This window comes from Eurypyga helias, unplaced genomic scaffold, assembly GCF_000690775.1.
Source record: "Eurypyga helias isolate BGI_N326 unplaced genomic scaffold, ASM69077v1 scaffold18449, whole genome shotgun sequence".
Classification (NCBI taxonomy): Eukaryota; Metazoa; Chordata; class Aves; order Eurypygiformes; family Eurypygidae; genus Eurypyga; species Eurypyga helias.
Window position 1 is genome coordinate 18,786 of NW_010271687.1, and position 18,690 is coordinate 37,475.

Below are 18,690 nucleotides of genomic sequence, written 5' to 3' on the forward strand. Positions count from 1 at the left end.
GTTACAGCCCTATCGTCATTTCTCTGGTATTATACCTAATACTGTGATTAATAGGATTGGTGCTATAGAAAGCAAAAAAACCTTATTTAAAAATCATGAGGAAGCTTTAAGAGCCATGAAATAATGAGTGCCTTTCACAGAAGGTTTTACGTTATTATACAGCCTGGAATGAAGCTCTGTGTTAGGCCAAGATTTCAAAGCTCCTTAGAGGCTTTCAATGCCTAACTTGAGATATTTTGCCAAGTGTGAGGTTCAGAATGGGGATTCCTACTGTTTTCTAATAGTCAGTTCCTTTCATGTACTAATAATAGAGGCACCCTGCACAGGTTTAGAGACCATGTGCATTTGTGTGCATGAGTCTGCATCACCCAGCACGTTTATCTCCATGTAGGACCGTCGGGTCAAACACCACATAGATATATAGCTGGAAAATCCCCATTCTGTGAAATGTGTTTGTCCCGTTGAATCATCAGGACTGACTGACTGTCATTTCATCAGCATTTCTTCTGGAGCCAAGTGCTGCCTTAAGCAGTCTCCATCCCCCGTCTCGAACCCTGGATGCTTATTCCTGCTCCTGTGTCACCCCTCACATCTGGGGCTACATGAACTGGGAAACCTGCAACTTGGGTTTCTCCCTGGGTTACTCTAAACAAGAACAGTTTGTTTACCCAGCTCATCATCTGGCTGCACAAACAGTTGCACTAATGACCAGTACTACTCATGAAGGGGTGACACAGGAGCAAGACCAAATGGGAAGGGGACAAAGAGGAGCTACGTGGGCTGGCAGTGCTGAGTGAATGCAAACTGCAGTGTCTCCAGTTCTCTCATGGTGTGGAGACTAAGCAAACCTGACAAACTTAGGATCCATCATTCAGATTTCAAGAGATCAGGCATAGATTTTACAATCAAAAACTCCTTCTTATTGATTAACTTTGTGCTGAGAAGGAATTCACGTGGGCTGGATTAGGCTGCAGCATGCCACCAGTGTGCATCTGTGGCCGAGCCAAACACATGACAAGCACCAAATGAATGACAAGGCTTCTCTGCATAAGTCATAAAATATAACTTGCCCACACAACTAAGCAAGATCAGCTAGGTTGATTCCTTACACTGGTTCACCACAGGAGAAGCAAGCAGTTAGAAGGCAAAGAGAGAGGATAATGATTTACACCGACTCGAAGCGCTTGCTGAAATACTGTCGTCGTAAATATGTTTCTGGCTGAAAACATACCTCTTCCAAAGTGAACTGAACTGAGCTGCACCAAGACCTTTCACTACAGTGAAAAATGCCTGTTTGGGAAAACGTGGCAGAGTAGCAAGTACAGAGAAGCTGTTTTGCTTTTTCTGATGGCATGGACTAGAGAGTTAACAGCTAGATTTAGGGTGGATACACAATGGGTAAAACAATCCCGAGAGTATATTACATAAATAAAACTCATTGCTTGATTTGTCAAGGAATCTCATTAAAGGTCCAGGGGGAAAAATACAGAAAAGAAAAAAAGTTAAAATCACCTATCCATTACCCTGGAAATTCAAAAATAGATCCAAATTCATGGGTTGGAATAGCAACTTATGTAAAGAAAAGAGAACAGATAAAAACAAATTCATATTCATATGGCATTCAGTGATTGGTGCTCAATGCTTTCACACTTCAGCTCAGCAAAACTTAAGCATTTGATGAGAACCTTGTGTACAAGCATGCAAAAATTTTCTTAAATTCTTCAGCAAAGGGAGGCAGAGTGCTGAACTGACTCTGCAGAGTATGACTTTACTATGTACTGAAAATTCCCAGCCCTCTCTGATGCCTTTAGGGCTGATGCCTGATAGCTCACAAGGAATTCTGAAGAATGAGGGCACAGAGGGATGCAGGAATGGCACTTCAGAACACACACTGGGATTTTCGATGCAGAATATTTTAAGAGGTTTTGTTGCTTCCTGAGAAGCTAAGAGGGCTGCAGAAGAGAGCAAATTCTGGATTCAGGTTCAGATTCCAACTCTCTCTTTCCTGTGCAGACAAGAGTTTGCTTTAGGCAGACCTGTTCTGCTTACATGATGCACGCACCAGTCAAGAATGCATCCTCATCCAGAGCTGTCAAATTACCCTCTGTGTGAGCAACCTTCAAACACCCTCACATGGCTGAATGCTACAAGACACCTTCTCTTTGGGGAGCTTTCAAGCTTCCGAGACTGATTTTAGAGGTGAGCAGAGACAAGGGTCCTACCCTTGTCCTATCCTTGCGGGTTGGAACTAGATGATCTTTAAGGTCCCTTCCAACCCTAACCATGCTATGATTCTATGATTCTACCCCCGGTCTTCACTGTGGCAGGCTAAGTCCATAAGCAGATTGGAAACATGGGCCACAACAAGCCACCCCAGCTTACTTCCCCCCAGACCACCATGCTTATATATGCCAGCCGTGAGATGCAGGCCCTGCTTATGGCTGTCTTCTCCAAGGGGCGGTAGGTGTCCTCACAGCTGAGCCCAACTGTGAGTGAGAAAAGCAATCAGCTACCAGATGCATAACAACTGCAATAACTAGGCTTTATACTTCTTCATTCTTTAATGTATTTTTTTACTGATGCCTGTTTTCTTGCAATCCTATCACAAGTTTCTGTGAGGCCAAATTTCCCACATCATATACCTCAGCTTTCATTTTAAGGAAAAGGAATTGTCTATCATATGCAAAGTGTAACTAACGTGAGACAAATCTAATGTTAGAGAAGAGAAAGTGAATAAAAAAACCTGACATTTTTTGTGTTAAAATGTCACCGTTTTTTAAGGAAATCTGGTAATTCGGGGGGTTTTCTGGATGATAAGCTTTGAATGCTTGGAGTCAGCAGTACTGATTTATAATACTGTATCACATGCTGTGAACTCTTCTTAAACATGTGGCTTTACCCGTTCAGCACAACTCATCCATGTCAATAGGCACATCGCACTTGGCATGCAGTAAGTAATAATAGTAACAGTAAACATCCGCAGATGCAACCGGCACAGAAATCCAGATATGCTTGATCTCACATATTTCAGCAACTAAAATGAGGTTGGAGGAGGCTTTGCTGGCCCAGACTTTGCTCAGTGAAGACCTGCTTCTGAAGCCCACAAACCACAAGAAGGGCCACAGACACTGCTGAAGCTCTGTCACCTTCAGCATGAGACACTGGAGTGTTTGCCAGCACCTTCCAGTAGACCTATCTGTCAGCTTTTCTTTTCCACCTCAGAACAGCAGGGCAGGGCTTTCGAACACAGCTCACAGCCTGTGCTGCTGCTGAGCATATCAGCTGCTGCCAGCAAAGCGGGCAGAATAAATCCCCAGTGCAGCTCTGGTGCAGGAGGACACCTTCAGCATGAAAGGGGCTCGGCAAAGTGCTCCCTGGGATGGCAAACACACGCAGGAGTGGTGCCTGGTAGTGAAGCCATGTATGCCTTCCCAGCAGCCACGACATTCAATCTCAGCAGGACCCTTTCTGCTATAAAATCAAGTGCTAAAATGCCAGTATCCTTTATGTGCGGCAGTAGATCCAGCACCAGGTAGGGCAGTATGAATCTGCTGGTTTAGAGCAAAGGCCAGTCTCTCCATCGAGACTGATTCCTCCAGCTCCACACCAAAGCAGAGTACTGGCAGACAGAGGTTATTGTTCTTTTCACTCTCTGTTTTCTTTTACACAGGTACTGGGGGTCCCAACGGAGGACACCTGGCCAGGACTTTCCAAGCTCCCCAACTATAACCCAGGTAGGACTTTTATCACAAAAATGCCAACTTTTCCTCTGAGCCACTAGCCACTCAGTTTTTGGATTGGTATTTCTCATTATGAAAAATGTTGTGCTTCAGTGTTATTAGATCCCTGGAGCTACTTAACGACAGTGTTGTAGGACCTACAGCAACACTGGGATTGGCATACTATACAGCAAAAGTACATGCGTGCCAAAGTTGTCTCACTGAGCTGATAGGTTAAGCTGGTGGAAGATTTCACTGCTGCAAGGTCTGACAATGTAGTCACCACTCCTCAGTGCAAAGGACTGATGTCTCCTGGTTTAGACTGGAAAAGCTGACAGGTACCTGGAGACACAGTTTATCTGAACTCTCCTCATTTTTATGGAGATTGGTTTGGGGGCCTTTAAACCTCAGTTTTAAAGGTCACTGTCCCTGATTTTTATGTGGGCAAGGTGAGAAATCTGTGTGATTTATAAAGCTGGCTTCTTTTATTTCCACATGGGCTGGTAGAGAAGTCTGTGTCCTGGACTTCAAAGGGCCAGTTGTCTCTTATTTTGATGTGGGCAGGTTGAGAAGTATGCTTTGAAAAGCTAGCTCAGTCACTCTCCCTCTCCCTCTCTCTCTCCCCCTTTCTCTCTTTCTCTTTTTGTTTAATGTTTTCTCTTGGGAAAATATATTCAAGTGTCAGTGAGAGGGAAATGATGAGCACTGATTCTCAGCCTCTCAGCAGGATCATTCTGTAAGAGAAATATAAAAGTGAAATATTAAAAACCCTAGAATGTGAAATCCACCCATCTACAATCTTGCCCTTCTCTCTCACTTGTACCCTAACAGACGGGTGGGGAGAGCCTGTGTATCTGGCAGGGGGAAAAAAAAGAGCAGGGGGGAGAGGAGGAGGGAGAAGACGTGCTTTGAGCAAGAGGTTTACAGGTTTAGTAGAGCATAGTAACATCTTTTCAAAGAAGTGGGTGTTGCTCTGTGACCCAGTCCAAGATGCCCCTCCTTTGATTCTGGTGCATGAACACTGAACAGCCCCCATTTTCACATGGTAGCCGCGATTGGCTGAACAATAACCTGGTCTCACAGTCGAAAGGACTGGAATCCTTCACACAATTAGCTGCGACACATTAATCAAACCAGCGTGAAATGGGAATGTGTCGCTGTCCACAGCAAGTTTAATTTGGATAAGGAGCAAGCACAGAGCAGACAGCTGGAGGAAGCACTTTCTTCTCTAAGTTGTTGAGGGCTTGGCTGGGTAGTCTGAAAGTTGGAAGGGTAGTCTGGGAAGAAAGAAATGCCCGTGTGGGGGACAAACTGATCAGAAAGAATTTTTTTTATGCCAGTCATCTGCTCATACAAGGCCAAAAACTCTCAGCGATGAGGATTAGGTGTCCCGATGCTATATAGAGGGACAATCTAAAAGTACAAGCATTAAGACTGCGCTAGCAAAGAAACAGTACAGACAACAAGGGAATGTGTGAGTGCCCAGAACTGCCCTGAGCCGTCACTCCTGCTTAGCTCTGTGTTGTCAGAGTAGCACTGCTGTCCTCTGCTGCTGGGGATGGTGCCACTGGCAGGGCTGGGAGGGAGAAGACAGGCATCTGGGCAGCATGGAAATAGCTCCAATAAAGATAAGTCTATCGTCATAAGCAGTTTTGAAGTCTGAGTTGCTTTCAGGCTTGCTAGAAAGTTTCCCTATGTACTCCAGCAGGGCAGAATTGACCTATGCTGTGATCCTGTGATGCTGGTGTGTTTTGTGGTTGGAGCAGACAGAAATGCAGGAGTTAGAGGATACCTTCCTATGGGAGAATCCCACCATGCTAGCAGACACATGGGAGAGGGATTCTGAGCCAGTATTTGGGGCAATAGATGTGCCAGGTAGAGAGGCAGCATCCCTTTCCCCTCCTCAGAGCCAGCCTAAGGGGCTCCAAGCTGCTCCAGTCACATACTGTAAGCAAGTACTTGGCTCACACCTGGATTATACAAACCAGTCTGCATAGAAGGTGGTTAGTCATACAAGTTGGACTATTTGCCCTAGTCATGAACTAAACGAAGTCAATTTTTGATAGGGCTGCTGGTAAGAAGGCAAATTAGTCTCTTTGTTTAAAGCTATTTGCCATTCACATGCTCCTGTGCACTTCCCCTCTCTTCCCTGAAGCACAAGTACTGTTCCTCCTCCCCAGGACATGCTCAGCTGAGTGGAAGCTGTGGAGTCTGCCTGAGAAAACCTTCTCTCTTGAGGTTATTTCTAGCCCAGTTGTGCGAATATGAGTGCCTGGGATGGTTCAGATAAGCAAACAGACTTTGGAGTGCTTCCTCAAATCTGATGGCTTGAATGCTTTTAGCTAGTTCGATTGATGTTTGCAGTGAGCGCAGGCAGCAAACAAACAAACAGGTTCCTGCCCGAGGCAAGGAACCAACACGGGCAAAACAAAGCACTGAGGTGTGATCCTATTCTCATTGAAGTTGATGGCAAAACTCCCACTGGATTCAGCAGTGTAGGCTCAGCCCCAGACTGAAGTTGTTACTGGAAGGGTTCCTGGGCCAGGTGGGTTGGTAAGAATCTTTGAAATGAAAGCTGGAAACCTTTAGATATTTTCCTGTCACTAGTGTGGGCTTGAGCACATCCTGCTGCAGAGTCTGAAGAGAAGAGACAGCGTGGGCTGTGGGGTCTGTAAGCCAGGGTAAGTGGCAAGGGATGAAATGTGCAAAGGAGGATTTGAGCACCCTATGCCCCCTTGCCTTCTTGCACAAAGAAGTTCAGAAATGGGTCTCATGCCCCTTGCCTATGATTTGCCAAAATCTCAGCCTGTTCCTGACCCAGCTGAACAGGAGGGATGGGTGAGCATCTCTTCCATGGCCAGCCCTACAGCTGGTGATCTCGCACCCTCTCTGCAGGACTGGCACTTGGGGTAGGGAATACATGCAGCCGTGGGGCCTGAAAGCCCGGCTTTACCCCAGCCCTGGCTTGAGAACCAGTTCCTGCAGAACATGAAGGGTTGGGAGAGCTCCTGCCCCATGTCTCAGAGCACTTGCTGGCCCTCTCCCTGGCTCCCCAGGCTTAGGAGCCCTGCCCATAGCGACAAGGCTTTGCCCTGTGTTTGTTCATTTGTTCTGTTCCCCTCATTTTGCTTCCCCTGAAAGAGGCAGTTGTAGCTCTGTTAACACTATTTTTGAAAGCTCTCATGCTGTGTGAGCTCAAATCCTTGCATTAATCTACTGCTGTGTTCATTTCACTGCGCTGAAAAGCAGGGAGTTTAAATCCCCTCTAAACACCATTGGTGACACCAGAAGGCCAGTGTTTTGATCCAGCCCCATTAATGGTTACAAGTTTGAATCTAGACAGCAGGGGTCAAGGGCAGGAAAGGATTAGGAATCACAGCCCATGACATTAAGCTAGTGCTTTTGCCAAACTGGGAATACTGGAGTGCTCAATGTACCGAGTTGTTTTTTGTTTCCTTTTCTGACATTTGGGTTCCAAAGAGGGGGGAACAGTGCTTATTTTTGTATAACATGATGAACTCATTATGACTGAGCTTTACTCCTTGATTTACTACCAGGTAGTATCACCCCACTTAGCAGGCACAGGTTTTACACTGGGCTTTTTCAGATGCAGCAATGGCTTTTAAATTAAGTCTGGCTTTTACGAATGGCTGCCTTGGTCACGTATCTGCAGGCTTTGCAGCGCTGAAGGAGATTCAGAGTCTTTCCAGAGTCAACTTCTGCTCCCGGGTACAGATTTTTAGGATCTGTTGCCTTTCCAAATCGTCACCAGCAGATGGAGGCAACAAGCAGCAGGCTCTGCACCGTGACATTGTTGAGGACACAGAGGAGGTCTGAACTCCGAGTGTGCTTTTTTGGCTTTTATTTAATCTCACTTTTTATGCTGATGCTTTATTTAATAAATGGGATGGTTGGAAATTGAATTCTAAACCGATGAAATTGTTACTGTCATAATAAACTGCACGTGGTTTAATCCCAAGGGGGAGAGGCCCTGTCACTGATGGGCAGTATATGCTGGCCAGGCTGCAGGGAGAGTGCCCATCTGCCTGGCACCGGGCACAGGCTGCAGTTTCCAGCCTGCCACACAGACCCAGCTCTGCTCCTGTCCTGCAGCCACTAATGAGAGGAATTTTCTCTGTGAGCCTGCAGCCCCAGTGCCTTCATCCAGCAGCACTTGGCATCGTTTCCCTCTCTTCATCAATTAGGAAAGTTTAACTTTTGTCCTCTGGCTTGCTTGCCTCATTATCAGTTCATTAGTGACTTCCACCTGTGTTTTCATCTAGGAAGGTATTTCCTCATTAGCACACACTGCCTTGCATGCAGATAGAAAATAACAAACCCAAGTGCTACCTTTCAGATCTACTTGTATTGTTAAAAAAGCCAATCAGCTCTACACAATCCTGTCATTTTATGTCTATATCATCATTGTAAGACGATTAAATCATTAGTTCATCCACTTTCTGGCATGATATCCAAATATTCTTTATCTCTTACCTTTAAGGAGTAGCTGTTTACTTTGTTTTGCAATTTTAGATTGGTCTTAATCTTTACAGTAGGGAAAATATTTACTGCTCTGTTCTTACCCTGCTCCACACAATGGGGCCTCAGCGTTCTGTAAGGGTTTGTCTATATGGGGTCAGTCAGGAGACTGATCTGAACTGATTTAAAGTGGATTAGTTAACAGAATTAAATCCTTGAGCAGAGACACACTGTTTTCTTAGCCATATCTCCCATTTATAATCAAAGCTCTGTCTACTCCAAGTGGCAAGTTTGGCAGTCCTCGCTCAAGCAGAAGTCTCCATTGTGGGATGTTTGGACAGGGACAGCAGCAGTTGGCTCACTGGCTCTTACACTACCCCTTGTAGACAATTATTAATCTCCATGTTATATAAATGACAAATTTAAGTCAAGAGGCTTGCTCAAGGCAGCAAAGACTATAATTCAGGTATTCCTCCCAGTTCCCAGTAAGCAAGCTGATATTTCTATTTAGAATATAAAGAAAATCCTATTTCCTTGTCACAATGTTAATCCTGAAAATGTACTTCACAAAAACAAAGTAACATTTCACTTAGATATCACTGAAACGTTTTGCCCTGCTGTTATCAATTGAATGTGCATTTCTTAACTTTTATGTTAAACTCATTAAAGAATATTAATGTTAAAAGATTTCAGTAGAGTCAAAGTACAATATTTAAGCCATCTTGACATTTTTATTAAATATTAAAGGAAACTGATATATTGTCATGGAATGTTTCCATTTCACAAATCAAAATTTTCTGGCAGAAAGTTATAACATCTGAACGTTTTTGGCCAGCTCTGTGAAGAGGTAAAAAGTTCTACCTCCTACCAAAAAATCTTATGCCTTTCTAAACCATTTTTAAAATTGCTTTTCTTCTGTCTGGAAACTTTACATCTCTACTCAAGATAGACCATTTATTTCTACACTTTTATTACAGTCAAGGGGGCAAAATGAAGGAAAGAGGATCCAGAGAAAATGTTATTAGTGTTCGAAGAGGAATGTTCTGCCAGACTTAATCTTAGTGACTGATTTGGGAAGGGGCTATTCAAGATGCTAATATTTAACTTCTATATATTGGCGATAATTCCAGTGCTCTGGCAGCTAAACCATCATGAGTCCTGACTGAGGTTATATTGCCACTTACTGCTTTAGCAATTACCTTAGTATTTGGGTGTAGGAGAACACTTCAATTGTGAACAGTTACTTACCCTGTGATAGACAGGTTTAACAACCTGCTTGCCTGGCTTAATGGTGAAAGATTGCTGCTGGGAAGGTGAAGCGCTGAAAGTTCAGTCATTTGCACTTATTCAAATTGCCTGTGCATCAAGTTGGACATTGAGTGACAGTCCCTGGGCCTGGCACTGTGGAAATGGCCACACAGGGGAAGGCAGAGGGGACTCCCACTTTGCCCGCAGCTTCAGTCCCTGAATGATGTGGCCGGCACTTCCAGAAGGAAGGGAACGCAGATGCTTTCAGACAATGCAGCATAAGCCCCAACCAAGCTCTGAGGCTAGTGGCAACAGACCAGTGGCTCTTGCCTCCTGGTGGTCTCGCTGCCATGGGGAATGCTTGTCTGGGATGGAAGAGAGGTCTGCACCACCCTTCCTGCTCTCCTTTCCATGGCTACAGCACCATCCATCACTGCTGTCAGAAATGGTGCTCAGGATAATGTAGCTGGGCAGAAATTACAGCTTTTCTGATGCAAGAAAATGTCTCTTGATCAGCTCTAAGAGGAAATCTTCCAGGCGTGAACCATTCATTCATATCTAAGCCTGAGAAAATTCATACTTTGCAAGAAAACATTTGAGGAATGTGCTTGTCTACATTTTCCACAATGTTTAGAAACGTGTCCTTGAAAAATGTCAGCAACAACACAGCCTTCCCAAAACTGCAAACGCTGCAAAATTCAGTCTGGTAGGGATGTTAGCATCAGTAAGTACAAAGGCTGCATGAAAATGGTTAACTTGATAAACAACAAACTTAGAGAGGGTTTGACAGCAAGAGCAGTGGGCAAGGAGAGTGGGACCCAAGTGCCTTTGCTCTGTCCCTCGTCTTTCTGCCAGATCCATGCAGAAAAGCCCTATGTGCCCACAGGGCAATCCATGAAGCTCCCAGCAGCGCCTTGGGAAGCTAAGACAATTGCTGGGGAGTCAGGCCTGCAAACCTCTTTCTGCTTCCTTCATGTGAAGGCTTTAGGGACTGACACTGCTTTCACTGAAGTCAGAGCTGAGACTGCACTGTAACAGAAGGAGGCCCAAGGCCTATATTCACAGATGTGTGAAAGGAAAGGGTTACAGAACTGGAACAGCCTTATTAACATCAATGCTGGTACTCAAGTCCTATAGGAATAATGTATATTTATAAATACTGAGATGACAGATTCTATAGGGCCCTTTGAAATTCTGAGCACATGTTTTTTGTAAGGGCTCAAAGAATGCTTTTTGGCTTGATTTTCATTTAATCCTGTGATTGCCTATTACACTTTCTAGAACTGGTTGCTTCCAGGAGACCTCAGAGACTCCGAGTCATCTGTGACAGGTAAGCTACCTATAACGGCAATGTCAAAATTGCCTCTGGGTTTATTTGTTTCTTTATGCAATCATTTAACTTGAAATGAGCTCTTTTGGCAAGCTCAGGAAGAGCAGGGTGGCTCTGCAGTAACAAGCAGATGTAACGTCAGTTAAGCAACTGATTTCGAGAGATCGCAGTAGAGGTAGGCACATAGTGGGTTTATTATTCTCAGAGGAGTAGTGATTATTCTCAGATAAGCAGTGATTCAATGACATTATGAGCAGCTCTTTGGGGGGCACAGTTTGATTTGGGAGGTCGTACTTTCCCAGGCCCTCTTGCCCAGACTGGAGACAGACTTTGCACTGTCCCAATTTTCATTTCTGGAAATAGACTGCAGGACATTGCTCAACAGTGGTAAGGAAGACGTGCTAGGACAGCATTTTCACTAGACAATGAAATAATCCTGTGATTAGTTAGGAGGGGAAAAAGCACATTCTTCAGTGGCCAAAAGTTATGAGGCTTGGGCCATGGTTACATACCTCGGCTTGACCAGGCACACCAACACTGCCCAATGACTCCCTAGTGTGCTAAGAGACGGGAATGTCTTTCAGGCATACATATGTACACACACAAACACACACACAAACAGAATGTACATATATGCATAAAGTATATATGTATCTGTCAAACAAATTTATAACCAGGCAAAGTGTCCTAACCTAGCTCAGAGAGTCATTAAAATTGAATCCCCTCCCTGTACTGATTCTGAGGCACACAACAAGCTTTACAGGTATGTGGGATCACACTAGACACAGTTTGTCCTCAGGATTGTGTTCATGCACAGATCAGGAAACAAATATTCTTTGAGGACATAACCACATTTTTCATCGTGGCTGTTTATTATGTGTTCAGCTCATTGCTTGGGATCCAGGCCTACACGGAGGGAAGCGTGCTTCCCCTCGGAGCTGGGTTTCCCGGACACTGTTCCGAATGGCTGAACAAACATGCTGAAGTTTTCAGTGAAGTACAGGTTGCTGAAATGCCAGTCATTGTCACACACATCTTCAGAAACTCACAAAGTTGAGCATGTTCCACACCCTGATAACACAGGTCCTGGAACAGAACAAATCCTGTCAGCCTGAACAAAGAAATAATTATATTCCTTGTGACTGCTGCATTGCACTTCTGCGTTTTGGCCATAATCCCTCTACAGGCCCCATTACAGCTCCGTACCGGCGGGCTCTGCGGCAGAGCTCTGGGCTGCACGCGGGCTGGCTCCAGCTCCGCATTAGACTCCTCGAATGGCTGCCTTGGCATGCTTGGCTCTTGAGAAGGAAAGAGCCGCTTCATACAGACCGCTCAGGCATGACTCTCCATGGCCAATTAAGAAATCAAAGGGGAGCTCTGTGCAGAGCTCAGCCACCACCAGGAAGCCTGAGCCATGGTGGGAAGCACTGAACCATATTGCTGCCCAGTGTGGGAGCAGGCAACAGCAGGGACCGAGGGGGCAGAGGGTCTCCAGTAAGACCCTGCCATGGCAGGGGCAGCCTGTGGTGCAGCTCTAGCAAGCAGCCTCAGGCTGGATGCTTTGGCTCCCTGTCCCATCCCTGCTCCCCAAGGCAGCAGGGGCTCAAACCGTTTTGCTGGAGGTGAGAATTCAGCAGTTACCTACCACAGTGAGGCCAGATACCTTTTATAAATCTGTTTCTCAGGAGATAGATCTCTCTCCCTGTGTTTTCCCCCTTCTTTATTTTTCGCATTTTATCTCCTCAAAACAAAAATGTCAGTATGTCAAATGTCCTGTGTCGGGGAGGGGGAGTGCAGGGGGAGGGGGAGTGCAGGGGAGAGGGATCCCAGCCCCTGATGTCACTGGAGGTGAAGCACTGGTGGGGGACGAGGGAGGAAGCACAACAGGCCATGCTCTGATGGGCCTCCTGATGCTGAAACATGATCAGAACAAACAAACAAAGTAAAAGCTGTAAAACTAAATGACTATTTTTATTTGTTTCCTTGTTGGTTTGTTTTCTCCCTTCCACTTCCTTGTCCCCAGCTGTGTGCTCCTCTAGAAAGCAGCCACTTGGCATTCGTATTTGCTGGGCATGGAGCATGTGTGTATTACATCTATTTTAAGCACTCATCCTGAGAAACAGGTTTGCCTCCATGAATCCCCAACACATTTTACAACTAGCTGCACTACTGGTACTAGGGTAGGAAAAGGGGAAACGATATTTTCTTTAGTTTTGTAGTTCTGACCTCTGGTCTGCTCAGTGGCCACTCAGCTTATTTCGTGCACTTGCATTGTGACTGGTAACACCAGCCTCTGATATTCCTGTTACATACGACACGTAAAATACAATCTGCCCAGCAGCATTTTCCTTTTCACTTACAACCTTCTTTTTACAGAATAACAATTTATTTTCAAAATTCCTCTGAAAACATGAGCTTGAGCTGAAATCCTGGATGCAAATACTCCAACATAAACTCACATGGAAAAGCAAATATCCTGGAAAGCTATATAGCTAGGGTGGGTTTATCCAGCTTCACTGTATCCCTCCACTATGTCTGCCTCAAGCTCTGAGAAGTACTGGGTCAAGTTCTGGTTCCAGCTTTCTGGCTTGTGCTCATCTCCTACACTATTTTATCTCCTGTTTTTCCTAGGCTGAGCAGGGTGCCAGCAGCAGAGCATTTGGCCTCCAGGATGCTTACAGCCTTCCCTCGAGGCCAGATCTGTGCACAAGATGCACTTTTTCATGGTTTCTTTAGCCCTCTGCCTCCTCAGCTCTATCAGGTTCCTGCTGGTAAGTTAACTCTTGATTTCATCTCACCAAGAAAGAGCTACTTCACAAGCTATTTATCATGAGTTTCTTCTGTACTTTGAAAGTCTCTGCCATTCACCCAGATGTCTCTCTCTTTTCTGACTGCCCTCCCTCCCCACTCCCATATGCTGCAAAGTTTACATCCCATTGCAAATTTGACAGCTTGTTTTTATGTTTTTTTCCACTTGACCACAGTGTTAATACTGGATGGCGACCTGGATGGGCTGCCACCATGGTACCTTGAAAAGCAGAGGTGTATATGCCTTGACCGCCTGTTTCTCCCTGATTCTGTAACCCTAGGGGCCCAGAGCTTTCCCCCAGGCTGGCTCACACTGTGTATTCAGTGTAACTCACATGTTGGTACCTCCTGATGTCCTGAATTCCCAGTTGCTCAGCATGATGTGCTAGCTCCGGTTCCCCTGGACCACTCCTGCTCCCTTTTGATGTTCAGAGACAACAGCTGTTCCTTGTACCCTGTTGCATGGTTCTCCCTCAGTTTTACCTGCTTTATTTTCTTCCTCCCTTGCTCCTTCTCTTAAGCACACAGCTGCATACACACAGATCTGCCTCTCTGGCCCCAAGATGGCAATAAATACAGGGTCTCTCAAGCTGCAGATTCTGTTCCTCACTAGGAAAAGCTCCCTCCGGTCAGGCAACAGGCCAGAGAGCCCTCGCATTCCCCATTGCCTCCTGGGCACCCGCTACACTAGTTAGTTCAGTGGGGTTTTTAAGACAGGGGCAATTAAGAAGAAGCCTTCTTGGAGTGTGTTGTCAAGGTATTTGAAAACTAAATTTCTGGCTCCTGCACCACATCCCAAGTGAGGGAGCAGCCAGCTAGCATCTCTCCCAAACCGCTGCCCTTCAGAAGGTGCTGTGTGTGTGTATGTGCATGAGTGAGAGACATCTGCATTCCTTTTCTGTTCACCCAGCCACAGAGCACAAATCTACTTTGACACTTTTAGAAAAATGAAAAGATGGAATCTCGCAGGAGCCTGCCTGTGCCGAGGGGGGGGAGGAGGGGAGCACGCACAGCAGGAGGGAAGTTGACTTTTCTTTATACATATAGGGTTTTTTCCATGCAGAGTTTAAATTATGCCTGATAAAAGGAGTTTCGTGGATGTTTCAGTTCTTTCAAACCCTCCTGGCTTCCTCCCAATTAAATGAGGTTTGTCAAAGCCACAGGGCTCTGCTGCTGCCGGAGAGGCGGACAAGCACTTCCCGCAGTGACATCTCCAATCCCCAAGGGAGAAGATGAAAGTGTCAGTGCCAAGAGAGAGAGAGAGTGTGGAAAAAAACAGGTACAGAGACAGACAGTGTGAGAGAAAGGAAGAGAGTGAGAAGAAATAGAAGGAATGAGAAAACAGATTGGTATAATGTGTCAATCTCTCCTACACGCTGCCAGAGAAGGGATAGATTCCTTTCACCTGGGTTTATGCACCATCCCGTATTTATTATCCCCCATATTGCAGCAAGAAGTACCTTGTGGACAGGAAACTGCATGGCGTTATCATAGCAACCAATGTGTTGGGAACTGAATCAAAGTATACAGGGCTGAAACAAGTACAGTATGATCATGCAAGACCATATTCATGAGTGACTCATTAAGCCTGTAAAAATTAGGCAATTCTGAATAATTTCCCATGTAGCCATCCCTACTGCCATAATCGTGTAAGAGTTGTGTTCTCCTGTGTCATTTTGGCATCACCCTATTTTGGAATTTAACTGCATCATTTTAAAATTCTGGTTGCTATTGATAACACGGTGCAAATTTTAAATATATGCTGTTCCCACTTGGTTCTGGAGGATGCTGGCTATTAGTCCCATCCTCTGAAGCAGAAAGTTAAAGCAGAAGGGTGAAGAATGAGCTGGAGATGAAAGGCAAAAGGAGGAGGGTGTTGATCCCAAGGTGTGTGAGAGAGTAAGCGGGAAACTACATTTGAAAAAATAAGAGGTTCCCATAAGAAATTATTTTCTATTTTTGTGAAATAATTGTATCCATAACTGTCCTTTTCATAAGTTGCTATGACAAGTTGGAAGTCAGAGGATGTTTTTCAAAGGTCAACTCCTGGGAAAAAATAATTGGAGAAACCAGTGTTTCGAAGATAAGTACCCCTCCAAACGGCATGTTTCTGATTACTGAGGGGAATGCTAATGGCTAGAGGCAGGCTGCTGCCCCTGGGAAGGGGGAGAGGGAAAAGAGGCTCTTTGCTTCCTGGTGGTCGGCTCCTGTAGAGGGGAGGAGGTTTCCGTTGCATATGCTTATCTGTGGGCAAAGTGCTAGGAAAAAAGAGCAGCCCACGGTATAACAGAGGAAGAGTCTCTGTCCCTGAATGGGGCTGATCCACTGAGATGGCCTGTCCTACAGCTGCTTGTTTCCTGTGCTTCTAGCACTAGAAGGGGCTGTTAAGGTCCAGGTTCAAACCCCGCTCATCGTCTTGGTGGCCTTAATTCTATACATGCCAGCACCTCTGGGTATGACAACGAAGGTGAGGAGCATGGGATTCTTCAGTTTCCTTCCACTGTGGCTAGTAGCCTAAGGGGTGGCAATGATGACCTTTTGTAAAAGTGGAGCGTTTGCTGTCCTTTTTCTGGCCTAAGCCAATCCTGAGACAATTATCTTTCTGCAGTGCAAACCTGCACTGCAGCAGCTCTGGTAAAACTTCAGTCTAACCCCTTGCCACCTGCTAAAGCAGAATGTTTTCTGTCCAATTAATCACTCCTGGAAGAAAAATGAGATCCTTGAATCAAGAAAGCATGAGCTGTGCTCTCAACTCGGTGTCAGTCCTGAAGTGCAAAGGGCCTTCTAAGAAGGTATCTCACTGCTGTCAGACAGGTCAGGCACAGTAACAATTGCAGCTTATTATTCTTAGTTACAGATGTGGTTTATTTTCCCTCTCTGTTGCCCTTGAATGCTTTAGAGAAGGCTTGCAAGCAGTGGGATTTGGGGTTAGTACCAGTGTGCTTCCAAGAAAACATACTGGAAGAAGGGGTCTGGCCAAACAATCCAGGTACATGGGCCAGGGAGGCCTGAGCTGGCACCTCAGACCCTATCCCCACCACTCCAGGTGCCATATAGACCTTTCTCACAGTTCAGGAGACATTCGACCCTGGGCATACCATTGGCACAGCAGTCGGCCATCAGGAACAATTTGTGCTCCGTGAGGAGCGTTGCATGTTGCATGGATGTGATCCTGGCTTTGACTAGGAAGGACTTGCTCCTTTTGGGTATGGTTGGCTCTGATTGTTATCTCCACCCAGCAATTCAAAACCAGTGTGCCAGGTGGTGACGACACTGTGCCATTTCTCCTGAAACAGCCCACTATTCAGCTTTTCGGAGGTGAGGAGTAGGAGGGAGACTTGATGTTGACAGAGTGCTGCCATTTGAATGCCTATTGCATCTCAAGTAACACAAAGCAAGCGTAGGCAATGAGGAGGTTAAGGCTGCAAGCCATTGCCTATCAAAAATCTCATTACTGGTGGGATTGGCCAGTGCTGGTAGATGTTATCACAGGGCACATATAAAGAAGAGCTGGCTTTCATGGACCTCTTGTTTGGGTTGGCTGCTTTCCCCAGGTTCTCCTACATAGCTGAAAGGCTTATATAGCCATATTTTTTTACCTCTGTGCTTTGCCACCTCTGTATACAGCAAATGGATATCCTTCACTGCAAATCAGATACAGACATCTAGAAAGTGAAGTTCCCGCCAGGTGTGTGAATCTGGTTTATAATGTGTCTTAACAAGGGAATAAACCAATGTTGGTGTTGAGCAGCAAATCAGCTGTCACCCCTGAACCAGAAACAGTTTTTCTGTGAGGTGATAAAGCAAATCTTCACTTAACTTGGGAAGAACACCCCTCACTTCACCTGGCCTGATCTCCACAGTGGTGGAAGGTCTGCTTGCATCAATACTGACTGGACACTGAGATTTTGTATTATGTCATTAAGCCACCATCCTAGGAAAGAGTCATTACAATATCACAGCAAATGCTTGCCAAGGGCCAGGCCTCTGGAGATGTCGCCCTGCTTAAGCTCTTCCACAGGCATTGGCCTGGGGCAGATACCGTGCTGGCAGGTGCGGGACCCTGTTTAGGAGCACAGGGCAAAGGGGGAGATGGAAAAAGAAGGAAAGTTTCCTTTGCTTACTCCCCGGCTCATGCTCTTGCAAAAGCATAGCTGGCACAAAGTTTGGCCCACATGACTTGTGGAAACAAAGTCCTACAGACATGGATCAAATGCTCTGACTCCCATTGATCTCAGGCCAGAGAATCTCTATAAAGGTCTTATTGTTCAGGGAGATGAGCTGCTTTTGGGGGGGAGAGCTGTTAATACCCTTCATGGAGGCAGACGCTGTTGCATCAGAGGTTAGCAGACTTTTTTCTGCATTTTGTGTAATTGCAAGTTATATCTGAGGTTTCTTTAACTTCTACTTTCCCTTTAACACTCTTAAATGCAAATCTGAGAAGATTTAGTTGTCTTGTTTGCTGTGAAAGACATCCGGACTGGACTCACGTGTAGTTGTTTCCCATCCTCAGGTGCACTTCTGCCTTCACCCAGTTATCAGCAGAAAAGAGCAAATGGGGATGTAGTGATCAGATTTCTAAGGCACAAAAGTTAAAGCTAAGTTTGAGATTGTGACAGGAAGCAGCCATGAGCCTAGGAACTCAATTAGCCTGAAAGACAACTATCTCATTATCTTTCCTACAATGATATAAATACATAAGAATATAAAAATTTAAAATAAACTCTCTCTCTATTGACTGTCTAGATGACTGAATTTCACTGCTCAATTTCTTTAAACACCCACTTTAGTATTTATTTATTCTAAGCGTGAAGCAGCTACGATAATTAGACTGTCAGATTTGGTAAGTTAATGAGGAGTCACTGGAGTGGAAGGTTTTGCATTTGTGAGATTGCTGAAGGAGAGAAGCTCCGTGCCTTCGCTCTATCTCTTTTTTCTTTTTCTTTTTTTCCCCCTCCACTGGGTGGGAAGGAGAGAGCTTGGCAGTGTGTAGATCCATTTGAATCCTTTTGATTAGCGGGTTGCATTCCCACCACTGTTCTACGAAATAATATTTTGCTGGTTGCTCCAAGAAAAAGAAGATGGGAAAGGGAAAGGGAAAGGGAA

At 45.3% G+C, this 18,690-nt stretch overlaps 1 protein-coding gene across 1 annotated transcript in view; it reads left to right on the top strand.

Annotated features, from left to right (window-relative positions):
• LOC104515064 (cyclin-dependent kinase 15-like) overlaps nucleotides 1–18,690 on the top strand; it is a 38,158-nt gene that overhangs the window by 18,728 nt on the left and 740 nt on the right. Inside the window, 3 exon segments of the mRNA XM_010158908.1 lie at nucleotides 3,671–3,734; nucleotides 10,728–10,776; nucleotides 13,408–13,547. Of these exon segments, the coding sequence (XP_010157210.1) occupies nucleotides 3,671–3,734; nucleotides 10,728–10,776; nucleotides 13,408–13,547 (253 nt within the window).